This window comes from Desmodus rotundus, chromosome 1, assembly GCF_022682495.2.
Source record: "Desmodus rotundus isolate HL8 chromosome 1, HLdesRot8A.1, whole genome shotgun sequence".
Classification (NCBI taxonomy): domain Eukaryota; kingdom Metazoa; phylum Chordata; class Mammalia; order Chiroptera; family Phyllostomidae; genus Desmodus; species Desmodus rotundus.
Window position 1 is genome coordinate 29266615 of NC_071387.1, and position 27694 is coordinate 29294308.

Consider the following 27694-nt stretch of genomic DNA (forward strand, 5'->3'; position numbering starts at 1 on the left):
GTCCGAAGGCCAAAGCGTGGGGAAATAGGCATTACCGCGCCCTCTAAAGGCGGCCAGGCTCCCTAGGAAGCAGCGGACAGAGTGTATCAGGAATCTTTAAGCAAGCAGGTATTTTCCCTTTTAGGAATCTATCCCATAAATAATCAGAGATGTAAACAAGGGTAATGTCTGGTCGGCTGATTTTCATTTTGTATACTTTCTTGTATTTTAAAATTGTTCTACAATAAAAATCTTAGTTTTAAAATTAAAAGGTTATTAAATTAAAAACATTATTTTCTGAATAAACGAATACTGTTTTCTAATAGAAAAGTAGAGAATAACATTTAAACCTTCACTTCAGGTATGATTAGGTTTTAACAGGATTATGGTCACTAGATTTTTAAATAAATGACATAATTTTAAATATTAGGAAACCGCGTAATTCATTAGGCTCACTTCACATTCAAAATTCCCATTCGGACAGTTCAAAGTCCCCCTGCAGGGACGAAGGACTCCGGGTATCACTCTATGCACTTTTCCTAGGAGTAGAATAAAACGCTCTGCCGGGGACCTACTTGTTTTCCACTTTGGCAGCGTACACTTGATCTTTTTCCACTGTGACGAAGCGCTCCTTAGACACACTGTAATACAGAATCATCTCTTCCATCAGCACTTCCAGCTTGTGTATCTCCTGCCATGGCTGGATGACAAAGTGGCCTGGGTGGCAGGCCACAGGCACATACACATCCATGTATTCCCCTGGCTTTGGCAGGGGGACAGGAGGCGGCAGTTCCTCCATGGAGAAAGAGCAGGTGGGATCCACCATGGGCTTTTTGATGCCATCCATGAGGCTCTTTCTGACATTCCCATCAGTGCTGCTGGCAACGGGGGTGTTGCCACCTTTGCTGTTGGGAGAGCCAGCTCCACAGGATATGGTGCTCAGAAACACATCCTTCTGATGCTTCCACAGGTCTGCATTTGTAATCTGACGGTTAATGCTGCGGTGAGGGTCAGGGAAGTTCTTAGGAGTAAATAAATAAACATGTGCAATCCCTCTGGTTTCATCCACTTTTGTAACCTTTGGAAAACAAGATACACCAATTCAAGAAATCCAAATTTACATTAAATTCTGAGAGGTGGTTATAATATTAATGTTAAATATTAAAACAGTATTTTGCATTGCCAATGATACCTTAGACAAGGGTCTGATCTCCAAAATATATAAAGAACTCACACGACTCCACTCCAGGAAGACAAACAACCCAATTAAAAAATGGGCAAAGGACTTGAACAGACACTTCTCTAAGGAAGACATACAGAGGGCCCAGAGACATATGAAAAGATGCTCAGCATCACTAGCCATCAAAGAGATGCAAGTTAAAACCACAATGAGGTACCATCTCACACCGGTCAGAGTGGCCAACATAAGCAAATCTACAAACAAGTGTTGGAGAGGATGCGGAGAAAAGGGAACCCTAGTACATTGTTGGTGGGAATGCAGACTGGTGCAGCCACTGTGGAAAACAGTATGGAAGTTCCTCAAAAAACTAAAAATGGAACTGCCTTTTGACCCAGCAATTCCGCTGCTGGGATTATACCCCAAGAACCCTGAATCACCAATCCAAAAGAACTTATGCACCCCAATGTTCACAGCAGCACAATTTACAATAGCCAAGTACTGGAAGCAACCTAAGTGCCCATCAGCAAATGAGTGGATCCAAAAACTATGGTATATTTACACAATGGAATTCTATGCAGCAGAGAGAAAGAAGGAGCTTATACCCTTTGCAACAGCATGGATGGAACTGGAGAGCATTATGCTAAGTGAAATAAGCCAGAGAGTGAGGGACAAATACCATATGATCTCACCTTTAACAGGAACATAATCAACAGAAGAAAAAGCAAAAATATAACCAGAGACATTGAAGTTAAAAACAATCTAATAATAGCCAGAGGGGAGGGGGAAGGGACAGTGGGGAAAAGGGTTTTCAGGAACTACTATAAAGGACACATGGACAAAACCAAGGGGGAGGGTGGAAGCAGGGGAGGGAGGTGGGTTTGGCTGGGGTGGAGTAGAGAGGTGGGGAGAAAATGCAGACAACTGTAATTGAACAACAATAAAATAATTTAAAAATTGAAAAAAAAATAAAGTTGAGGATGGAGTGAGGAAAACAAACAAACAGTATTTTGCAAAAAAAGTCCCAACTTAAAGTCAATTTATTTAAGGTCAGATGAATTATCTGTCGCAGCAGCAATGAATGGGCTCTTAAGCAGTCTAGAGACCAGCAGCAAGCTTATGCAAGTGAAAATGTGCTGATTTCTAAAATCTCTGGGAATACCTTATAACCTGCTAGGGGTCATTCATTATCACTGCGAGGAAGTGATTCAATATGTCATGATTAAAAATGCTTTTTATTAATGACATTTTAAAGTACTCAAAATAGAAAGAAGAGTATGATGAATCTCCATGTGCTCGTCATCCACCCAACCTCAACAGCAGCAGATAATCATGGCAATGGCAAAACGTTCTGTCAGCATTCTGCTTGAGGCGGGTGTGCTTTCAGACTGGGAGGGAGGAAAAAGCTTTGACATTCACCATACCCTCCAGGACCCTCTGGTCCACACTCCTTATTTGGTCCTAATATGGGCCCTCACCCCTCACTGCTCACCCCCTCCCCCAGTTATGAGGGAGAAGAGGGATCCTGGGAGTGAAAGAGGAAGAAACCTCCGGGCCCAAACTGCAGTTTTGCACCGTTTGCCCAGGAGACCCTTGACGGCCCGGCTACCTCTCTCTGTCAGAGCGGTGTGTCTGTATGAGAATACCACCCATTAAAACTGGGCCTGTACTGCTGTGTGTCCCCAAGGGCTGGGGGCTGGTAATTCTTCTCATCAGCCCCTCTGGTTTATCTTAGAAATGACAAAAATGACATACTTGTAGCCACATCTATTTTTTATCACATTAGGCTAGAAATGAAAGGCAGAGACAGGAAGACACCTGCAAGGCAATCCTTCCACAGTAATTTATTAAAAAACTATTTTCCTAGCAAGATGAGTTTATGTAAATTTATCATTTACAAGTGCTAATGAGGTACTGACTGCTAATTCATCTTGATTTACGATATAGAAACACCATTTCAATAATCAGCCACTAAGATGCCCTGGTTTTAGGAGCTGAAAAAGCAGCCGAGAAAATAATATTCATTATCATGCATCAATTAAAGAATATAAGATGGTATGTAATTAAGAGTGTAACTGTACATTATAAACCCAAGAGGAGTATGAAGATAGGAAAATCAGTGTGAGCTAGAATAATTTAGAGGTCTTCCTGAAGATATTTCTCATGGACATTTCACTGTTCAATTTTCATATAAAATGACAACACTATCTGCATCTGTTGAAACAGAGAAACGTCACTTTACATTTTTTATTCCTGGAAATACGGGCCATGTGTTTGATATGAAGATGCAAAAGTACAGACAAAAACCAGCTAGTGAAATAAACAAAGCAGTTTACGTAACCTTTAGGAAAAAAGGCAAAAACCAAGGTTATAAGCAAATAATTTGTTTATAACCTATTATACTTCAGGAAACAAGAAATAGAGGACTTACATGATTTTTAAAAACACGTAGCAAGAGAGATGTGGCGGTCCCTCTGTTGGGTACTTACTGTAACTGCTTATCATGCTATAAAACAGGCGCAGAGAACCACGTCTGCCTCCTTAATAATTATAGAAAAATTATATATAAAGGATTTAAAAATAGTACTGGAGATACAGAATAAATTCTTAAAATTAACAATGAAATATCTTCTCACTACACATGTAACCAGTGTCTTAACTATACAAATGTGTCAGGTGTGAAAGCATCAGTTTACAGTAAGACAGAATTCAGTAAAATTCTTTACTAAAACCAAATGAGCCCTCTGGCTGACAGCTCCCTTTCGAGATGTATCAAGGCCAGTAAGATAACTAACCTTGATGCTGCAGTCCGAGCAATTCAAAACAGAATCTCTTAACCACAGCACGGCGTCTGGCGTCCACATGCCCATGGACTGTGGAATATCTGCTAAGCAGCACTTGATAGCCTGAAAAGAAAACACGGCGGGAAAGTCAACACACTACCTTAAAATAGGTACTTATGAGTAATGTCAATATTATTTTCCTGCAAGTCAGATGTCGCCAACATAGAAAGCAAGCCATGGCTGATGATGACAATCAGCACTCGGGCTGAAGCATCCGCTTTGCTCCTGGCTCTATTTATATTACCATTATCCTCTGCACTCCCCTTACAGGCCGGGGCTTATACCAGGCATTCCACGTCCTTCTCACTCTACCACACTTCTGCCAGACAGGCAGCGCGGCAGCCCCGCTTTACGGATGGCCAAATGGACTCGGAGAGATTATCAGATCACACAACAGAGAAGACAGCTTTGGAACTTACATCTATCTAGGTCTTCCCTCGAAACCTAACTGGAAAAAAAAAAAAGAAGTGGTGTCATTTGGATAAAAACTGACTCCTGTTGCAGAAACCTTTCGGAGGCTCGTGCACTTCATCCAGCATTTCCTGAGGACCCTGTGGGTGCCGGCATTTGTGCTCGCCTTTGGAGGGAGGTCGTAACCTCCCTCTAAAGAATTAAGAAAAAAGTGAAATCCATACGTAGTGAAAAGCCTCATTTTCCCCAGTGCTCTCTGCCTTCCACCATCACTGCACAAGCTTTTGCAGAATGGCTACATCAGGGAGTCAAAGGTGACCTCTGGGACCCCCTTCAGGCTCACAGAAACCTTTGAACTGACGGAGGCAATTCTGTGAAGGGAACGAAACCTACTTTCAGGATCCCTGGGTTTCTTCTTTCCTCTCTGAGCCCCCTCCTCCTGTCATGCCTTCCTCCTTGGGGGAGCATGTCTCTCCCAAGTCTCTCCCTGTGCCCCCTGGATGAGGTCACACACTCCAACACCTGCAGGGGCCAGGCAGGTAATGAGGGAGGGAGGTGGCTGATGGGGCCGGCAGGGGGATCACCCACTTCCCCAGCCCCCACAGGCACTGTCCCTAAAGCAGAACACTCAACGCTGGCGGATTGTCTGCCTTGTCAAGAGAAGCTGGAAGGAGGGATTTTATGTGAAATTTTCTGATTTTTAAATCTGGCAACTGATTCGCATTTTAAAACACTGCAAGAGCCAAGACCCCAAACTCAATATTCGTGGGTCAGCTTTGCCCAACAGGCCATCAGCTTGCTGCTCTGACTTCGGCCTCTTGGGGAGGTGCTGTTAGAGGCTTGGCCTTGCTGGCTTCTGAAGTTCCCCCAACTTTGTAACTGTTAAACAATGAATCTAGATAAGATTAATACAAAAAGAACTGTCATGGTTTTTAATGCTGTAGCTCAAAGAAGGGTAACTTTGTGTGACCTTCGGACATGCAGAAGCAGTGGGATGGCTTCCCTCACCCATCCCCCTCTAGCTGGGCAGCTTTTCTAGGTAAGGCTTGCCCTGGTGGATGTTCTAACAAGGGGCGCAGGAGCCGAAGGTGCTATCAGGTGAAAGGAGCACCTGAAGGTCTAACAATTTTCAGCATTATGGCTGAGCAACACCGTAAGTGATTTGGAAAACTGGCCTGACCACAAGTTGGACAGCTTCTCTGGAGCAGTCACACCTTAGAAAGGCCGTGGCGGCTGCAGGGAGAGAAACTGAAAAAGCCGTGCTAACTAGGGCCAGGGGCTTCCCACGCACTGCGCTTTCATGGCACAGCGCTTCTTCTGGAACGTACGAGAAGCCCTTTAAAATTACAGAATGTCAAACAATTTTACTTTCAAAAAATGATTAATTTCTATACAAAATCCTCTACTTCTCCTAGAGGTGGGAAATAGTTCTTAACAATTTTAATTAACTCAAAATAATTCAAAATTCTTATCATAAATTTTTACCAGTAGAGGAGGGACAGGCTGAAGTTAATCTTTTTACTAAAATCTGTGGGGGTAACATCATATAAGAAAATGATTAAATATAAACAGATTTTGAAAGAGAATGGTTACCTAATTAAACTAGAACTCTGGAGGTGTTTACATACAATACCCTGAAGCTGTGCAGAACTCAGCATCGATTATATTACATGAAATATCACTGGAACCTCTAACTGGACAGCAAAACCTAACGCCTCCACATACTCACACACACACATTCACCCAACAGTGTCCTGCAAGTCCGACTGGCGTGTCTAAGTCAGCTGAGCCCCAGTGAACAACCACAGTCGGGTCATTCCCAATTTGGCGACAGGCTCAGACTCTGGTCGCTAGCAGGATCAAAGCTGAGAGGGCATCTCACACATGACGACAAACACATTCAGACCTCTCTCAGCCGGTCTCCCGGGCTCCCAGCACACGGTACCTGAGATGGGATTGCGATCACTTCTTGTAGAAACCGAGAGGGGATCTCCCTGAGCTCCGATATTTTCACGGATGTCACAGTGCCGGTGTCCAGGAACTGGACATCAAGAGTCCGGCTGCTGTGAACGTTCATGACCTGCAAGGACACAAGAGTCAGCCCACTTACAAGCACGTCCAGAAGACCAGGACGGCTCTGGGCCATTACATTAGGTTCCGCTCTAAACTGCATATAACGGCAACAAAGACTTCTGCTACTAAATTTTCTCTTATTTTAAACTGTACTTACAGGTATTCTTTTAGAGTAGAATTGATTTCAACACCTAGTTGTTAGTTTATGTAATTAGTAATAACCACTAAACTAGTAACAATCAGTAAAATTAATAAATATAGTAATATTCACTGTTTTCAATTCGAGGATACTATTGCTTTTAAAACAATTTGATACATTTTATACATTGCTGAGTATAAGATGCAGTCTGTTCTCCAAAATATTAAAATGTGCGGAAAAAAACTATTGTGTCTTAGCAATGAGGAAATAAAGAATAGAGAGAATTCGGATAAAGAATTTTACTTATAGCAGGTAAATACTACAGATGTTTAAATCATAACATATTTTGGTATTTTATAGCTTTGTCAGAAAGCCCAATGATAATTATTATCATTTGTCCTAACTAAACATTTGAAACTCAGAAAGTCAAAGAGGTACAGTAAGTCCAAATTAATAACTCAAAAATGGGAAAATTACACATTAAGTCAAGGCAGTAAGTAGATATTTGTGATCAAATGGTAACATCACAATTATCTTTAAATGCCCATAATTTCCCTAAATAAGCCATTGTGATATTTGCCATCACTGAATATAGTTAGTTACATTGGCCAAATACAGCCTCATGGGGATGGTTATCTGAGCAGGAACTTCAAGCCTACAACTGCACCAACTGCCACCTTAAGAACAGCAGTGCTGCCCTGGCCTGTGTGGCTTGGTTGGTTGGAGCACCATCCTGTAAACTGAAAGATCCTGGGTTTGATTCCCACGCCTGGGTTGCAGGTTTGGTCTCCAGTCAGGGTGTGTATGAGAGGCAACCAATCGATGTTTCTTTCTCACATTGATGTTTCTCTCCCTCTTTCTCCCTCTCTTCCCCTCTCTCTAAAATCAATAAGCATGTCCTCGGGTGAGGATAAAAAAAAGTGTTTAAGAAAAAAGAATGACAGTGCCTTCCTTCAGTGTGGTGACTGTTGAGAAGAACGGGGCCACACTTGGCGTGGAAGTCAGATTTACCGAAAGTAAAGCCTTTTCTGCTGCTCCAGAGAATGCTCTATTAATGTAACAGCGTAAATTTTAAAATCTCTTAAGACATGATCAACACAAACAGTACTATGGACAATATTTTTTCTTTTTTCTTTTTGTTTCTTGGACAATATTTTAAAATGTATTCAGTTATTCAAACATATATACTGAGCATATATATTGGTATGGATGGTATATATTGAACTTATATATCTAGGCATCACAGGGCCACAGAGATACACTGAATACTTCCCCATCCTAAAGAGTTCCTAGTCTCATGAGAGATGACACAAATATATAATCATAATATAATATAATATAGTAAGGGCAATTGTAAGTTACGCGTGGGTAGCACTATGAGAACATAGAAGATGGGCACCTGACCCAGACAGGAAGTAGATGTCAGAGCAAGCTTTCAGAGAGAGGAAATGCCTAGAACTGGTACTTTTCTTTAAAATTAACTTTTTCCTTCTCATTTTGGTAAAATGCCTCCATTGTAGAAAATTTGGATACTTAAAAGAATTATATAAAATTTCTTATATAAAGAGAACAACTATCCTTCTTGACTTTTATTCATGACTTTACAACAAATCTGACTGACAAACATCAGAACATACTGTACTGCAGAAAGTGAACGCAGACCACTCAGGACATGTTTGGAGCAAGAGTGATGTCAGGGACAGTGGTGGCCCCAGAACGGAGTTGGCTGGACGTATGAAATAACTTCAAAATGTGTAGGAACTGAATAGTATATACTATTTAATACCTGACCACTCTTCACTCAATGTCTCAAAAGTATTTCATGTCATTAGAATTCCACATCATTTTAATGTTGCATAAGCTACCATATAGATACATTGTGAATTATCTGATGAAACTTTTGGCTGGATAATTTAAATTGTATAAATTTCTGTTCCTTTAAGAAATAACTGTATTTATTGGATATTTGTATTTTCTTTCTCACAAACTGGAATTTCATAATTTTCACAAATGTATGTCCTCTCAGTCCGGGGCCTGAAATTGCGAATGGGAGCAAACCAGGTTGGAAGACATCTAGTTAGGGACCAATCTGGACATCTCAACCGGAGTGGAGAGGGTGGGCAGAGACACACAGGCATTTCTCAGGTGTGGGGTCTGCAAGCATCTTGGTTACGTTGGAACATAAAGGGAGAGGCAAAGGCGAGGTCTTGGAGAGCCAGACACTACTGAGTTCTTAACTCAGACTCTACCTTGTAGATGAGAAGAAGCCAATGTCAAGTCCTAAGTGGAAGAATGAGACGGTGGATTTAGAAGAAGCCATGTACTGTTGGTGGTAAGACTGAGTGAGGGCTTTACAAGCAGGTAGATTCAGTTTCAAACCTCAGCTCTCCCATTTTTTCCCTGAGGTTCTTTCTTTATCAGTAAGAATGGGGATAATGGGGTTTTGTGGAGATTACATTAGATCAGTCATGTTTAAAAAACAACATTTAGTGTCTAGGAAATAGTAAGCCTCATTAAATGTTGGACGCACTATTATGTGTTACTATTTGCATTTTGGGTTGCTCATTCTAGTGGTCTGAGGCTCAACTAGAGGAGGACAGAGTAAAGACGGAGGAACCAGTGGGCTGGTATTACAGTGATCTAGGCGAGAAATTACAAAGCTATAAAACTGACAGACTTTGGTGGTTACTTGCGTGGAGGGCTAAGGAAGATACACGAGTCACAGATATCTCTGAAGGAATAGCCTGGATGGCTAGCTGAATGGAGGTACCACCAAAATACAGACATAGAAGGAAGTCAAGAATGAGGAAAGGTAATTTTGGTGTCGGACACGTAGAGCTTGAGGAGCTTGTGAGATGGACAATTAGGCAGGCTTTCTGCCCAAATCTGAAGCTCATCAGGGCTGGAAACTAATTTGGGAGACATTAGGACCCAGAGAATAACTGAAGCTATGAGATGGAACTGCCTAGAAGGATGCAGAGGCTGAAGAATGGTGAGCTGGGACAGAACTTGGGGGTGCTAACACTTTGGCCATGGGGGCGGGGTGGGGGCTGAAAAATAAGAGAAGGGATCATTAGAACATCAGGAGGAAAATTAGGAGGATTGGATAACATAGCAGCCTAGTGAGAAGAGAATTTCAAGCTTCCACACTGGTAGATGCAGCAAAGTGGTCTGGTAATGTGAGAGCTGGCAGATAAAGATCAGAGGGTGCAATCAAGGTGCTGTCACAAGAACAGGCCGCTGAGGCAGGGCAGGCAGAAGTCAAACAGCAGCAGCGGAGACGACTGGAAGGTGGCGCAGGAAGCGAACGCAGCCCATGCAGGAGCGTTTGCAGGAAGCGATGGCAGGGAGAGAACGGCCACAGAACGGAGCTGGCTGGACATAGGGAGTAAGTGCAAAATGTGTAGGACCTACACAAAGCTCAGACATGTCAAGAACAAATGTATCATTTAAACACAGGTTCTGCTTTTAATTATTTTCCTTCACTTCTTTGTATCTCGAAAAGAATGAATACTTTTGCTATCTCAAAGGTAGACAATACACATTTGACAGTTACAAAAATAACACTAGATATTTGTCTAAGTATTTGAGCATTTGTAGAAAGGTATTTTTGCCAAAGTGCCATAGCCTGATTCTACTCATGAAGAAACTCAAGTTGAGGGATACCCTAAAAAATACCAGTATTCTTTAAAAGGCCACGAACAACGAAGAAAGAGCAAGTGCCAGGTTGGAGAAAACTGAGAAGACACCACTACCAAATACAACGTGGGACCCTGGACCAGAAAAAGGACACTGAGAGACCATCCGGGAAACGTCAGTAAGTTCTGAAGATTAGTTAACAATAGTTTATTGATGTTAATTTTCTGGTTACCGTCTGATAGTAGTTATATAAGCCGGTAACATTTGGAGATGGTTAGTAAGGGACATTTAGAAACTCTAAACTATTTTTGCAACTCTCTGAAAGTCTGAAATTATTTCAAAATAGAAGTTTAAAAATTTAAGTATTTGTGCATTTCCATACATACACCGAACATCACAGAGCTTTCAAATTAAAATCACGCCATGTTCTTTTTAACAAGCCATGTTTTTGAAATTTACATCTAAGCACAAAACCCTTGTTCATATAACCCCAGATCTCAGCCTTCTGACATACATTCAGGCTGATGACAATACTTACTTCAAAATTGCTGCTTTCATTAAAGTAGACATGATCAAGTTTTATTTAAATAAAAAGAAAATCAGTATAATTAAGTTATCAAAATGCTGCTATGCAATATTAAAAAGTCAATAAAGCAATGGTTCTTACCTTCTTAGGGTTGGTTTCTTTGAGAATCTTATGAAAATTATGAACACTCTCCATAATTTTCTGTTTTCCATAGGAAAAACAGAAAAAATAAACTAAAATCAGGCCCGAATTTGCAACTTTAGCTATTGGGCAAACTAGATATTAAATAAAGAGAGAGAGAGAGAGAGGAGGAAGGAAGGGAGGGAGGAAGGGAGGGAGGAAGGAAAGGTTAAAACAAAAATAAAAAGCTCGTATTTGAAAAACACACAGAAGTATGTGGCAGGCCCTGCCCGGGTAGCTCAGTTGCTTAGAGCATCGTCCTGATGTGCCAAGGCTAAGGGTTCAATTCCCAAGTCAGGGCACATACAAAATCAACCAATGAATGTATAAATAAGTGGAACAACAAATCGATGTTTCTCTCTCTCTCTCCAAATCAATAAAAAAAGTTTTTAAAGAGAAATATATGATAAAATATAACAAGCCTTTCAAATTCATAATTGAGCTTGCAAGAAAATAAGCCAATCATCAGGGACTGGAATAGAAGAGTATGAGAACATTGAAGCCAAAGCCATCCTGGGCAGGAGGGAGAGCGGATTTGAGACTCCCCAAAGGAGATGGAACTCTCCCAGGGCTACAGCTTCTGTGGCAGGGTGACTTTGGAGAGACACTAAGGCAATATCTAGTGAAGCTGAAGCTGAAGATACGTATTTCCTATAGCCAGAAATTCCATCCCTACATATGTACCCTGGGGGACGTGCACAGGGAGGGACATGGTAACGGTAATGTTGTTTACAACAAAAAGTAGGAAACCACCTAAATATCCACAGTCAGGAGAACGCGGTGGTCATGTGGGCACAGTCAGGCACTGTCGCATCACACAGCAAGGAAAACAATGAACTGCAGCTGCGCCTGCTGGCATGGAGGAAACTCACAAACGCAAAGAATGAAACGCATGCCTCAGGAGAACCGGCACATTTTACTACTTACATATATTTTTAAAACACTTGTTCATTTAGTTATACCTTATTCACTTATTTTCACTACAAATGTTTTCTACACACACTCATTTCTGCATTTCTACCACCTACATCGGAAAATACGTAGATGGTAAAGGCGTGTGTGTGTCATAGATGCAGACAGAGTAGAAGTGTGAAGGGACGGACAGGAACATAGGAACGAGGAGCACCACATTCAGCCGGCCGCTCCCCCAGGGGTGGGGCGCACGGACAGCGTGGCCGTGTTGGCCAGACATCCTTTCTCAAACTGCTTTTTCCATTTAAAAATTTGTTTGTATGTCTGAAATACTTCATAGTAAGTTAAAAAAAAAAAAGTCACCCTGACTGGTGTGGCTCAGTTGGCTGGGAGTCGAACTGCAGGACGGAGGGTCGCTGGTTCGATTCCCAGTAGAACATGTGCCTGGGTTTGGTTCCTGGTCAGGGAGTATGAGAGAAGCACCTGATGGATGTTTCTCTCTCACATCAATGTTTCTCTCCCTCTCTTCCTCCCTCTCTTTAAAAAATAAATAAATAAAATCTTGGGAAAAAAAGTTAAGTGACTGGTTTTACCTCTACTCGTAACCATTTTCCTTTGCAATGGATGAGGCAGATTTTCCCACAGAAGGGTAAGGAAACGAAGTACTCTGAGGTCACGTGCTGCAAAACAGAATTGCACGACACTTTTATTACTCTTAGCGAAGAGCATGTTACTACACCACCAGAAAAACATCTGCGCGGCTCTGGCCGGCTGTCTCACCCACATGTAATCTGGGGTGCGGCGCATGCCTGGGGCTCGGGGAACTTCTGCACTGTTCCTCTACATCTGCCGAAGGCAGTGATCTACGCTCCTGGCCTGCACATGGCTCATAAATCACCCCTGCTGAAAGGTCTAAAAATGTCAGCCTGGACGTCAGTGTGACTCATCCAGGCTCTGGGCCGTCCGGTAACCATGAAGGGGGAGGATGAATCTGACAAAGAGGAGAACAGCTTGGATGAAAAGTGAGGAGGCTGGGCTAGCCGTCAATAGGTCTCTTTTTGGAATCTTTGAAGATTTAGATTCAAAGGTGGGAGTTTAATTCCAAAACAAAAGCAATGTCACGACACAAATGTGGATGTGAGGGCCTGTGAGATGGCAACACATCAGAGCTGTAGGTCTCCTCACCCTCCTCTGCTGCTGCAACTTGAAGCTGGGGCCCTGCCACGGTCTCTCCCCTTCCGGGTGGATGTGCTCTTCCCCACAGGTAATGTCTCTACTTGGGCTACAAGAGCACTAGGGACTCTCAAGCGTGCCCTTCACCACCACAGGTTAGGAGCCTCTCTGGGTGTCTCAGATCTATAGACTAGCAAATCCAACCTAAGTAATGACCTTGAGATACATCTAAAACATCTGTAATGCACAAAGAGGTCTAAAGCTACAGGTCTAATGCCTGAATTCTATGCTGTAGTCTGAATACAGGCTTCACCTGCGTCAGCAAAAACTCTGAAATACCTATTCTATGCGAGACACTAGATTAGGCACTATAGCACCTAAATGGAGTAGGTGCTTAGCAGTAAAGTTCGGTCTCTGTCCCCAGGAAGCCTACACTCTAGTAAGACAACCAAATACCCACACAGCTAAAATACAGTACCGCGTAAGTGCCACGAGGCCCTCACTGTGCTTGGTAGGTTAGAGGTAAGGGCGAGGGGGCCAGGGCTGGAGTGGCATCGGGGTTTAGTCACTCGGAAACCACAGCATATTCTGGATCATGACTATGATGTCCTAATGGAGCTAAGGAAGTCACCTTAGAACCTTAAAACAAAACCTCTCCACATCCCGATTCAGAGAAGAATACCAGATTGCAAGGGTAAGGAGCTAATTAATCATTTTAAACTGCAGAACCTCATTTACTGAGGTGGCAGCTTCTAGGAGACCCTAGAGAACTTGGGAGCGATGCCTTACAAGTTTTATTCTCCTAAACCCCATGGTTTCACCTTTGTCCAAAGCAGATGAGCCAGCTGGCTCTAGCAGACAGAGACACAGGCAGCTGCACTGCAGGATCATCACCGCACCTTGTAAGTGACACATCCATCAGCTGTTGAGCACTTACCATACGCCAGGCACTGTGCGAATTGAGCAGGCTTGCACCTTGTTCTCGTGACACTCCTATGGTACACACTATGACTACCCTCATTTTACAGAGCAGAAAGCCCTGTGGGGGGAGGGTTTGGTGTGTATTTTTTAAAGTATGCAGTTTGTGGCTCTCACCCACTATTCTAGAAGTTCTACCTCAAACTATTCAAAAGTGATTCATACCTAGACAAATTCAGTGACCACTCCTATCTGCAATCTGAGGACCAAGTTTAGAGGGAGATGATGCTCTGCCATACCTTACAGCGGAAGTAGTCCTCTATCTTATGCAGGACGTCGTTGAGCTTGTTCAGGCCCTTGCAAGGCACCTGGCAGTAGAGGGTGCCATCAGAGCAAATATTAGTCACCCTGACATTTGTGTACATAGCGTCGACCTGGAACAAAGGACATGCAGGGGGCTTGAGAACAGAGCAGAGGGGTGCCTACCTAAATACCTCATTGAAAGTCTTTGCAATTTAAAATCTTCTAAGTTGGAGGAAAGGTACGATAGAATGAATTTCATAACTTCAGTGTGAAAAACTGATTTATATACCTCTCCTTCCGAAAGGAATGTCTGGTATCATCTGTGTCAGGCACAAAGTAGACTTTTTGCTACATTAACTTACTAACACTTCCATTGTCTGAAAAGCTGAGATTGTCCGTAACTTCAGTTTATTTTCTCCCCATTAATTTAGGGGGAAAAACTATTACATAAAACATATTTTTGCAACATTAACAGAAATGAAAATAAAAAACTCTGACCAAATCAATCCCATTGTCAGCCTACTTTCCAATCTGTATCCATAGTCCACATGAATTTTAGAAATTTTTAAAGTTTTAATTACAGTAAAGGTTTAGTTTTAGCTGTTTTTAGTCAAATCATAATATAAAAATAATTTACTGTTGTTCTACTTATTAAAACAAATATTTTCCTAATGTTGCTATGAAACCTCTAAAAGGCTCATTTTTAACATCTCATCCTATTATTTAGAATGGCTGTTCTATAATTTATTTAAAAGTTTTCTTCTTTGCAGACATCTATGTTTTCACATTTTAAAAATGTTAAACCTAATAATTTAATAAACATCTTCATTAATCTAATTTTCCCTTCTTTTGTAGCATCTTCCTCTATTATCTTTGCAAAGTAATTTCATATGAAATTAATACATGCTTATTGTAGAGACTGGAAAATAAAACAAAAATCCAATTCCTAATACTTACTATTTAGGTTTTGGCATTTTCCCCACTTCCAGTCTCCCTTCCCCTTTTTCTCAATCCATGCATAATCTGTCTGTCTAATGTTAGCCTCAAATTTGTACCATTCTTTTCTGATAACTTTCTTTCCTTTGATACCTATAACAGATGACAAGAGTGGTCACAGTGGTACCTGAAGGTGAACCTCTAGTGACTTGTCACATATGGCCTTTAAGCAGGTGGCATTGATATTGATATCATCTTCTCCTGAGGTATCATACAGAACAACAAGTGGAATATCAGCTTTTTCAAGGATTTCCACTGCAAAGATCTTCCCACAAGTTAAAGATTCAACCACCTTCACTAAACCAGGATCATCGCTTAGAGCTTCCAACCCTGAAAAATATTGAATATTGTAATTTCTACTTAATTAGCAGAATCACTTTAAGATGGATAGCGTGATTGTGTTTGTTATGGCTACTTATTATAATTATGAACCTATTACAAAATTCTTACATTTTACAGGGAAGCTTTGTTTTATGATCTCCTTTACGTAACCCGCCCTTAGGTTTTAAGATAAATATTATAATGTGAATGCCTTTTTGAACGATCACGCTAAGACAGGCGATTTAAAGCAAGAAGAAAGACTGATGAGCAATCAGAATTTCTTCCTTAGGAGACACAGCCTTCACTTTGTATACAAACACGTACTCAAAACAAAAGTCTATACGTGAAAGAAGCTATCAATCAATCAATTGTGTCTGCCAGGTACGTATCTGGAATGTTCTTCCTAAAAATATACCCTTTTTTTCATTTTATAATTAAATATACACAATAATTTCTTTCACATAAAATGAACATGAATTTAGTGGAAATTTAAGACGACCACCCTTCCTTCGTTCCTTTTTCCCTCCTTTTTTTAAGTATACCACGATGATGACCCTAAGGATACCAAATTTTTTTCTGATTTATCATAGAAAGTTTAAATAGCATTTAACCCAACATGGATATAGGTGAATTTTATTTTAGTCTAATTACTCTTTAAATTCTTTGAAAATTATAATTTTCTGTAATTGTAATTCTTTGAAAATTTTAGTATGACAACTTGAGGTTAATCTATTAAACTAATTGAAACTAGCTCATGTTTCCCCAGCGTCCATTTCTGTATTTATCCCCTTTACATCCATAAGCAAGAGCTCATGGGCTCCCTCTGAGCTCCCTGTCTCTTGTTCTTGCTGCGTCCTCTAGACACACGAGTTTATCGCTGTTGCCGAACCTTCCACTCCAGCACCCTAAATCTTGTCCTGTGCTCTTGGTATGTTCTTTTCAGAACTAACTCCCACCGGCCTGTAACAGGCTTTCAAAATAACTGGAGGTTTATCTCACAGATAGAGCCAAGCCCAGCTCCTCGGTTATAAAGATTTGTCCTCGCTGGGAAGGAGGGATCTCTTCGCGGGGCTAACTATCAGGAGAGGATTTTGATCATTTTCTGAATTTGGCTCAGGCTCTCATGGCATGATGCACACATATTTCAAGGTCTCCCTTCACCATCAGCAGGGCCGCTGCAGCCTCCACACACTCAGGTCACCCCTACGACGTATTCTCACACATGTGCCCTCCTCTATGCGCTCTTGAGGAGGAAGAAGAGGACAGTGGTGCATCAACTGTGCCAGAGACTGCACGTGACCGAGAGCCAAACTCGGACTTGGCGCTCGAGGGTGCGTTACTTGGTAATGAGCAGCACCCGGAGTCCATCTCACTGGGAATAAAGCTGGGGGTCACTTCAAAACAGGCTGAACACCACGATTTAAACTGAGCAAATTCCCTGCTGGGTGGCCTCCAGCACTTGTTACTAGGGCAGTTAGAACAACAAAAAGACCTTTTCAGATGGCCAATGGATTTTTTATAATAAAATAAGTGTTATATATAACATTGTAAAAATTTTGTAATAATCTACCTTATAAAAATGATATTAGACATAAATTTATTTACATCTTTCAGGAAACACCACATTATAATCCCTTGAAATACATAGTACATTTTCTAGGATTTAAGCAGAAAGTACAATGGTAATAATGTATCAAAATGGAAAGACCTTTCAAAAAAGTTCCTCTTACCTGCTAGCTTACACTTTGTAGCTTGGAATGAGAGTGAACAGAACTTCGGGTTCAATTTGTATGCTTTGCTCTTTTCAACATTTTCACTAAATCCATAGTCAACATAGCATACCTAATAATAACAAAAATGTTTAGGGTTGAATAAAATTCTTTATCCTTACTTCTTAAAGAATCACTTCATACATGTAACTGGTTCCATTTTATTACACAGTCACCATTTTTTAAAAAAGATTTTTATTTATTTATTTTTAGAGAGAGGGGGAGGGAGAGAGGAAGAGAAACATCAATATGTGGATGCATCTCACCTGCCCCCTACTCGGGACCTGGCCTGTAACCCAAGCATGTGCCCTGACGGGGAATTGAACTGGTAACCCTTAGTTTCACAGTCTGGTGCTCAATCCACTGAGCCACACCAGCCAGGGCTCACAGTCACCACTTAACTGGCACCACACCGCTCAGGGAAATGCCAGGAGAGGCGCCCTCTCTCAGCCTGGAAGAGAAGGAGCTGGGAGCAGGGGCCAGGGCTCCTGCCTTCCGGGCTGCACTCCTCCACTGCGCCTTTCCAGTGGGGAGTAAAGGGACGTCTGCTGAGCTCTGATGCCCTGCTGTCGCTGGCTTCTCAGCAACATACCCATCTGCTTCTGCAGCCATGACTGCCTTTCCCTCACATCGTAACGCTTGCCTCACCTTATTCCTTCTTGATTTGCACACTTCCGCTAAGGATTTGTATTTGTTTCTAGAGAGGGAGACACTCTGGTGACTCCCAGATTCTAAATTCCCAAGGCAGCATTCATGGTGGCTGCTCTGGGCTGGAACACTTCCAAGGATCCAGATGCTTTCTGTCGATGGCCACAATGATGTCATGGCGGATAACCCTGAATTCTACACTGTAGGAACAGATACTTATTTGTTGGCTTGTTTTTTTTAGAGTGTGAGGCTGAGTTAGACCCTCATCCAGCTCAGCAAAAGCCCCAATCTGCTGGACAGAGCTCTGTGTTTGCAGACACCTACACGACAGAGTCCTCCTCACGATTAGCACGGATCATTAGGAGTCTGGATATTATTTTTAGAGTATTAGTAAAAACTCCAGTTGAAAAGGATTCTACAAACAAAGTCTTTTTCAGATTAAAATAAAATCTAGAAACATTAAGCTGTGGTTTAGAATGGTAACTAAGAATCTGAGGGAAAGTGTTAAAAACCTTTTATGCTTCTCTAGTTAAAGCGGATGACTGTTATTCCAAAAACAAAATAAAACAAATCCAGGGCAAAGAAAGACTAGGTAACAGAGGGTTTTACTTTCCACAGCAAAGTTCACACCTAGATTATGGCACTAAACACAAAAATTCTTCTCAGCAGAGTCGAAGGAGAGTGAGAACAGCGAGGCCACTAAGGCCGTTCCCTGACTGCCGACAGCTGTGTCCGGGGAGAGCACACACTGCACAGGGGAGAAGATTGTCTCAGAGTCCATGTCTTGACTCGATGCTCCCTCAGGCCTAGATCTCAGCGGGGACCCCCCTCCAGGCAGCCAGCCATTTATGCATACAGGTCCAGCCCTCCAACCTCAGTAGCATTCGAGCTTCCTTCCCACAGGCCTCAGGATTCCAGAAGCTTTTGTTTCCTTCCATGGCTGCCCCCACCTACAACCTGGATTCTGCCCTGCCCAGACCTCCAGTGGAGATCACATGGCCTGACAATGGGATATAGTATGGGAAGTCAGGATTCCTGGGAAATGCAGGATATATTCCCAGCACTGACAGACCAAAGGATGACTGCCCTACAATCTTCAAAGGGATTCTGTGTTTAGAGCTTGTTTTCTTTTCTTCCTTTCTTTTTTGAATGACAATACCATGTATCTGCATGGCCAATGACGTTTATAAAGCATCTGCCCATGGATTGGCCAGCTTGACTCTCCGCACTGCCCTCTGTCCTCTGCTCTGTAGTGCTTCTCTAATGTGGGGGGATCAGCACGAACAGACCCAAAATCCAGCCAGCGGGCCGCAGTCCATTCCTGGTTCTCTGGCACCATCAAGTGGCCAAAGACCTCAAAGCCACCTGAATGATCAGCAGCAGACACCCCCGGGGATGTGGGTCCAGGTCAGGCCAAACTGGCACCAACCTCAGGAGGTGACTGCATATTCTTGTTTCTCATACCAAGATCTGCAAAAAGCAAGGAGGTAATCAGCACTTGCTCTCAGGCATAGTACCGCTCAAAAGAAACAAGACTTGCTAAGTAGCTGGGGTTTCTCCAGATAAAGGGAAGAATTCGTCTCCATCAGGCTCACGGGGATGTGGGGAACAAGATCAGAATGGCCGTAACTACTGCTGTAGTAAGACCTTAAAGCTGTACAATATAGCAAGCCACCTTTTTATTCCTAGTACCAGCTCACGGCTCTCAGCAGAATGAAACAGCTGGTTGCTCCCTCCTTTGGAAGGCACCCCTGACCTGGCCCTCTCGGTTTCCCTTCTTCTTTGCCATTCTTAGTCTTCTTTTCTCCTCTCACGGCCATTACCTCAATGCTGACGTATTTCAGGGCCTGGTTCTGGGTCCCTGTCTCTTCTCTAGGGGCATTCTTTCTCCAGATGATCCTACCCAGTGCCATGGTGTCGAGTAGCTCCTCTCTGCCTCCCAGCCAGACATATCTCCATCCTGGCTTCCCTCTGAGTCCCAAATGCATCCAGGAGAAATCTGGTAGCTATTCCCAAGCCTAACAGGTCCTACGAAATTCTTGATTCCCCTGTGTACTGGTTCTGCTCCCTGACTTCGCAATCGATAAACGGCATCACTGTCCACCTAGTCACTCAAGGCCCAAACCCAGCAGCCACCCTGCATCTTCTTTTCTTACCTCCAAATCCAATGAATTCACGTCTTTGTCAGTTTTACCTCCAAATATATCCTGTTACCTCCGTCTCCCCTAACGCCGCCCTAATTCAAGTTATACTTTGCTGGCTGCTGCGATAGCTAACTGGTCTTACTTCCCTTCCTTGCCCTACGCAACCCACCCCACACAGGTGCTGGAAGGATGTCTGAATCAAATAAACCAGATCACATCTCCCTGCTTATCCCTTCCTTCAGAGTTATTTTCTGTCACAGCGCCCTGGTTACTTCCTTCACTGCACTAAATGGCTGTACTTGTTTATTGTATACTCCCTCATTATCTGTCTTTTTTCACTAGAATATAAGCTTCTTGAGAATAAGGACTTGTTTGTCTTTTCCCCAGCCCAGAACGGGGTGGGGGGAGTGGTGGGGGGTGGAGAATGAAAAGTGTATCAGGCAGGGGCATAAGGGGGTTAAACGATAATGAAGAAAAATACAATAAAATTTTTTTGGTAAAAAGTGTATCAGACAGACACTAGTGTGATGAGAGTATCTGATTTTACAGGAAAGGAATCAGAGAAGTTTACTATCTTTCCCAAGGCCACACAGCTAGAAATGGCAGAGCTGAGACTCACACTCAGTTGTAACTGACTCCAGAGCTTAAACTCCCACAGTAGAGGTGGAGGGGGGGGCAAGGACATTTTCCCATTTAGATTTTGGACTGGGGGGATCTTTGAGGGGGGGTCTGCATTATTCATTGAAATGCCGCTGTACTGTTGGTGTGTCGCTAGGGTTTGTGCGTGGTCCATCTCTTCATGAGCAATCTCTGTGCCTTCAAGCAGCTTAAGTTTTGTTGAACTCGCTAAGGGCAGGAAAATGGTCAGGAAGTAAACGTTTATCTAGGAACATTGGGGGCGGATATGCCCTACCGACTAGAGGCCACTCGGGTTTCTCATTAGGCTGAACAGTGGCGGGTCACACTGACTGCAGTCCCTATCACCTGGACTTCCTGTTCCTCGCTGTACTAACTAAGGTCTCTGAGATGTGCCAACCCTCCCCCCGCCCCTCCCCCCAGCTCATCCCTCCTCTGGGGTCCTGACCTTCCACTGAGGGCCACTCTGGCTTTGGTTCTGGGACCCTCTCCCAAGCACTTCCCACCCCCACTCTTCTACACAGACTTGTGTGGAAGGTCGACCCCTCTGTGGTCTTCCTTCCCAGAGGAGATGCCAGGAAACCCAGGGGCCTGCAACTGCAGTGGTCTTGAGCATGCAACATCCCCAGGGAGGAAGAGCCCTGGCTCAGCCCTGGCTGGCGGCTCAGTCGGTGGGAGTGTTGTCCTGTATACAGAAGGTTGCGGGTTTGATCCCCAGCTGGGGAGCCTATGTCAGGCAACTGATCGATGCTTCTCTCTCTAAGATCAATAAATATATCCTCAGGTGAGGGTTAAAAATAAAGGAATATTCTGGGTACAGATAGGGGACAGCTAAGAGTTTTGGGGACCAAGAGCTCAGGCCGCAAATCGTTTAGTCCGGTGCCTTCACTTCACAGACCCGGGGGAGGGGGCGACGTGACCAGGGGTCACCACCACTGCCAGGCAGAGTCGGGATGGAGCCCAAGCTGCCGACTGCACTGTCCTCTGCTGGTCATTATCAACGGGGCCCTTAGGCTTTTCACCATTTTTCTTTTTTCAAATTTCATCCAAGTATCATTTACAATGAATAAAAAATGCCCATTTAAAGTATAGTTTGATGGGCTTTGACTAATGTAGATACCCATATAATTACCACCACAACATAACAGACCATGTCTGCAGCTCCAGAAAGTTCTCTCCTTCTCTTCTGCAATTAACCCCCCTCCACCTCCTGCCCCAGACAACCATGGAGCCGACCCCTGCCCCTACAGAGGGGTTGGACCCAGAGTTCTCACACTTCGCCGGCATGGAGTCATTCCATGAACTCTCGCGTCAGGCTTCTGCCACTTGAGCACCTGTGGGTTTTCACCCATGTGACTGTTTTCAGCAGTTCACTCCTTTTTATTGTTGAATAGTGTTCCTTCATGTGGATAAACTACAATTTACTTACATATTCACCTGTTGGTGTGAACATCTGGGTTGCTTCCAGTTTAAGATTATTAGTAATAGAGCCGCCACAAACATGTGTACAAGGCTTTTTGTGGACCTGTGTCCCCTCTTGTGTAAATACTTAAGGGTCATATGGTATTTACCTTTTAAGCAACTGCCACACTGCTAGCCCATTTTCAGATTTTAAAAATCAGGTCAAATTGCTTAAAAGTCTTATCTCGGTAAATCCAGGTAAGGAGTTTCCCCAATTTGTCTGTGAGTGGAGAACAGACACCGGGTGGTCAGACAAACAAACTGGGTAGGAAGCAGCAGCATCCCCTTCCGACCTCCTGACGGCGCGTCTGCAGGCGGCGGCTTCAGGGCACAGCACCCCACGAGCTGCGGCCTGGCAGTTCGGGAAGTGGCTATCTGCACTCAGCGACTCAAAGGGGATTATTCGTCAGGGGCTGCCACTGGCGCAAGGGACAGTTTTTATTTATTTATATTTTTTAAAATGTGTTTTTCAGTTACAGCTGACATACAGTATTACATTAAGTTTTAGGAACGGGTTTTATGTTTTGGAACCAAGGCCATGGAAATAGAAGTGTATTTGTGTGCTTGTAAAACCGGACAGGACTGTGACCTCAGGGTGACAGAGTTCGAGCCCTCATCTCTGCACGCCGGGAGAGAGGCGGCAGTGGGGAAGCGCCGACCACCAGGAACGTGTCCGAATCTCGACGTCTTGGGGCTCGCTGAGGGAAGAGCCTGGTGAGAGCCCTCTGGCCTTTCCAAGATGACTGAGAGGGCAAGACCCAGAGTATGCATGTCCCAAGTCCCACTTGGGGTCCTCAGCTGGCTGCAGAGGAAGAATGTCATCTCCTCTGATCTGTATTGTTTCCCTTGCTCCAAAGTAATGACCTTGACTAGAAGCCCACGGAGCTCTGATCAGCAGTTACGATTTTTTTCCGGGAATGGGAATAGAGGGTCTTCCTGATTACATGGTCACTTCCATGGAGGGGAATTGTTTTTCTGTTTTTTTTTTTCATTAAAACCTTGAGATAATATAACCACCACTGACCTAAAAGCTGACAGTGATAACCTTTTATAGGTTATCTCTTCAACTTCTGGAGAAAACTAAGTAGTTTACTTATTGTGTCCTTAGGATTTACTATTAGAAGCAGCATTTTCATTTGAAAATGTATGTGCTCATCGTCGTAACGCTATGACAAAGTAAACAGTGCTTGCCTTTATTTTGTTCCCTTCTGTTGAGGTGATCTGTGCCCGTAACCACGCGTCCTCCTCGGCGTTTACAGCCAGCAGCTGCCCAACATGCGCAGTCTGGACTGGTGTGACCTTAGGGTTCTTACTGTAATGCTCCTTCATTTCATCTTCCATTAATTCCTGAGCACCGGAATAGTCTTTACCCACATACCTGAATTAGTTAAAGGAAGAGAACACAAATGAAGCAATGCAGGAGGCGATCTGTAAGAATTCATTAATGTGACTGTTTTTCTACTGCTATCGTTGGTTCCAGGCTCAGGCTTGCTACATCAACAGGGAGGAGAGCATGTATTTAGCAAACATGTATATCAATAAAAGGAAATATAAAACTGTGGCACTCATGCAAAAAAAGAACAAGAGCCAATACACCACATGGCAGAGCACGAATGCTCGCCAACCATCCAGGAGGTGGGGAGTCTTCAGGAGGCTGAGAAAGACTCCAGGGAAGGGAAGAGAGGAAGACCCAGAAAACGGAGACTCCAGGGCAGGCCAGCTAGCGAGAGTGCACAAGAGACCCTGACTAACGCTGCTGGGGAGCTTTGCAGATTACCAGATGAGAATCTAGTTGGTAGTTTTGCCTTAACTAAGGCTGGGTCTCAACAAGGCTCAAGCTCTGAAAACCAGTGAAATTTTACTAGAGAAAAACAAAGCCGAAATGAAACACACTAAACACAACCATGTGGCAGCCCCTTCCCAATTTACTGCACAAATCTGAACACATTACAACATGCTGAGTTCTGACACTCTTAAAAGAGGTAACATGCTATAACAAAATGTCTCTTAAATTGTATACGTTCTGAGACGTACTTTTTCAGGACAGGTTCCTATTTCCTTCTACAATGTTCTGCTTTGACGACGCAGTCACCTTGTCCCAGTTCATGTTATCAAAACATACTATTACCTTTCAGCCACAAACAGGCCATTGTATTTCTGCCCTTCAGTCTTCAGAGACGATTCCATCAGGCCTCCTTCCAGGATGTAAAACCTGGTGGATCAACTTTGGCTCCTGTAACAGGAGCTGTCTCTGCCATCTGAGGAAGGCCTTTTAGCTGGAAGGCCATGCTGTCACCTGCTGGGGTATGCCAAAAGCACGCTGCTCTTTGTATTGTTCTAGCTCTTACTGAGGGCCCATGCGGTCCACTGAGCACTAAGATACTACTCCTCTAGGAGTGTTTTTTTAAAGGAGCATTTTCATGGATTCTTCATAATTATCAGCAGAGCAGAAGATACCATAGCCAACCTATTCATTACTAGATTTTAAAAAAGCTTTAAAAAGTCCTACACAAAATGGGAAGAATGTCTCCACTGAGGCAATGGCCATGTTTAAGAGCATTATTACATCCATATTCTTCACTCCAGAAACAGCTGGAGAAGCTCTGTCGCACTCCATCAGTTACATTTACTGAGCTTTACAAATGCTAAGGCACTGCCTGGAATGCAGCTGTACTCTGGGCTCTAAAGTCTCCTAGAAGATCCGTGATTCTGCCCAGGTGCCCATTTCCTGGGACCCGGCATCTCATGGGGCCCCTGGCAGCGCTGCTACAGCCCTGGGAGCTGGGCTGGCAGAAGCCTGGAATGTAGACTGTGCCCGTGGGTTGAGTCATCTGCCTCGCACAGGCTCCTGCTGAGGAGGAGGAAGGTGGCCAGAAGCTGTGTGAGAAACGCAGGCGGCCTCTGCTCTCTGCAGCAACCAGCAGAGACAGACGGCTACACAGGTTGGGTGGAGTAGGGGGATGATGTTACAGGTGGTATGATAGTGGTTAGCGGCATGAATGAAGTCATCCCTTGTCCCCAAATTACCTGAGCAAGTGGGCAAAGAATGGATGTAGGCCAATTTAGGTACATTGTAAGTACAAAGTTTTACAAAGTTAATTCTTGAGCCTGGAGACAAGAGACTCCCGTACTTGACCGGAGGGTTCTGTTACAGCACCTCTCTGAACCTTTACAAGTTGCAGGCCTAGTTTCCAGAGCTTACTGCCTTGCCTGAGTGAAGACTGGGTATAGAACAGGTCTCTGCTTGGGGACAGGCCAGCTGGGATCCGCTACGTCTCCAGGGCTGTGGGGGACGCCGATGATCTAGGGTCAGCCATTGGCAGACACTGCCCATCTGCTGCAATGTGCAAGGCTAACTCCAGGACTCAGTGTCACACTGGAAAGGGATCTAATTACTCTGAGGACACTGGGCCTAGCAGTCCTGGAACAGACCGGAAGCCCTAGAACCGAACCAGATTCCTGCCAGCCCTTTGGCAGGCATACCAGAAACCACATGACTGATCCAGTCCAGTGCTGGGTGCTTGGCCTCTGACAATGGCACCAGTGGCGACTGGTGACAGATAGCAAAGGATCCTGCCAAACAGGCAGATTGATTTTTTTTATGTTAAATGGTAAAAGTCAGTAGTATGTCCCTCAACACCCTTCCTTTACCTCAATTTACCACAGTAGGGGCCCTGACCCTCAGCTATCCGTTTCTACCTTCAGGCCACACCACATCTTCCCATAAGAGCTTTATGCCGTTACTACTTCTGCATAAAACTTCTCTGAATTTTCTATACATTCTTCTAGACTGAGCATCCCAAGATACTCGATTCTCATTCATTATCCTATCAGGCTTGGTTTATTCAGAGAGAAGAGCTTTGATATTTTTGATCTATTCTTTCATTGAAAGAATATTTTGGGGGGCCTTTCTTTGGGCCTTCCCAGCTCAGCCATGATTCTCTGGGGGAGAAACAGCCCAAACCGTAAGGATCCTGTTCTGCTTCAGCCTTCTCCCGTTCTGTCCAGCCACAGCCACAGCCTAAAGCTGATACCTTCGGAGGTCCAGCTACACCAGTTCCCATTCTTTATCCCGAGTCAAAAATGGCAAATTATAGTCTTTCAATATTTGCTGTGTATTCTGTATTTCTTCCAGCACTCCATGTCAAGGGCCCGGAGCTGGGCTGCTTTCTGTAGTTCCTGCTATCATGAGCTACTCAGGGGATGACTCCTCCCCCTAGGCAGTGATATCTGAAGATGCAAGAACCAGAGCACCTGCGGGTTCAAGGTCTAATCTGATGTATTATACGAGGAAGGAGGTACTTAGCTGTTCTGACTTTTAGCAGACACCTCAGAGTCCCACATTAAATAGTAGTGACTACCTAGTGGGCAGCTTGCTTTCAGACTGTATCATCATTCCAATTTTTAAAACTGCGAATAACCTCTTCTCACAAGAATAGTTGTATAGTTTGAACATTTAACAAATATTAAGACTATATACAGAGATGAATATTTTAAGTGATTTGATATCTAAGAGGTTCACCATCTACTGGGTGAGACAACTATACTTCTACAACCATAATGAAGACGAAATAAAATTAAGTCCCCTAAGAGGTACCAAAAAAAAAAAGCTCAGGCTGTTGAGAGAAATATACAAAACATTAAGAAAAAAAGAATAGATTATTATACTTCATTATAACTCTATATAGAACGTAGAATAGATTATTCGTCCTCAACCCCCAGCACCCACGTGAAGAATAAGCGAGCAACAACAGTACACCACGACCCTAAAAGATTAGAAAACAAAACTCGCCTGATAACCACTTCATTGGTGTTGCTCAGTTCAACCACCAACACAGACGGGGAGGCCTCCGTTGGAATGGTTAACGGCGGGACTGTCACTTTCTCCGCGGTGGGATCAGCGCTTTCAACGTTCTTTTCCACCTGCGAATATTCTTGTTTAACCATAGACTTGATGGCGTGGTCGCCACGTGCCTGCTCTGCATCGTTCGGGATTCTGCCGGTGGGCAATGGCAGTTTCGCATAGAGAATGGCCTTCTGCGGATTTCCAGAAATGTAGTCTATGGTGCATATATCAGAGAGCAGGGCAAGATTTCTTGAGGCATCCTTGGGGAACTTTACTTTGTACATGTCCTCAAATGCTTTTGGAAGTGCGCTGGCCCAAAGACCATTTGAGTATTTCACCAGCAGCCCCGCAACTTTCTCTTTAAAGTCTCCTGGCATGACTGCTGGACCCCCTTTGAATGGTGGGGCTTGTTTTGGAGCAGGCAGTGGAGATGGAGGCATTTTTCCATTGTTGACATCACTTCTCAAAAGCTGCTTTCTCTGAGCTGGATAAAGCAGCAAATCTTGACCACCACTGGAAGGCTTTTCCACCTGAAATTTTTAAATAAAGCAAATGACAGATAATTCAATGACTACAAACATTCTGAAAACACATTAATCC

The 27694-nt window shown here is 43.6% G+C and overlaps 1 protein-coding gene across 2 annotated transcripts in view; it reads right to left on the reverse strand.

Annotated features, from left to right (window-relative positions):
• Positions 1-27694, reverse strand: part of TDRD7 (tudor domain containing 7) — a 61814-nt gene that overhangs the window by 5911 nt on the left and 28209 nt on the right. For both annotated transcript variants that reach the window (XM_045195134.2, XM_045195135.2), the window contains 9 exons: positions 27041-27624; positions 23440-23626; positions 17321-17432; positions 15397-15599; positions 14270-14404; positions 12473-12559; positions 6356-6490; positions 3952-4062; positions 555-1057 (listed from right to left, as the gene is read on the reverse strand). In XM_045195134.2, the coding sequence (XP_045051069.2) occupies positions 555-1057; positions 3952-4062; positions 6356-6490; positions 12473-12559; positions 14270-14404; positions 15397-15599; positions 17321-17432; positions 23440-23626; positions 27041-27624 (2057 nt within the window). The remainder of the gene's footprint in view (positions 1-554; positions 1058-3951; positions 4063-6355; positions 6491-12472; positions 12560-14269; positions 14405-15396; positions 15600-17320; positions 17433-23439; positions 23627-27040; positions 27625-27694) is intronic.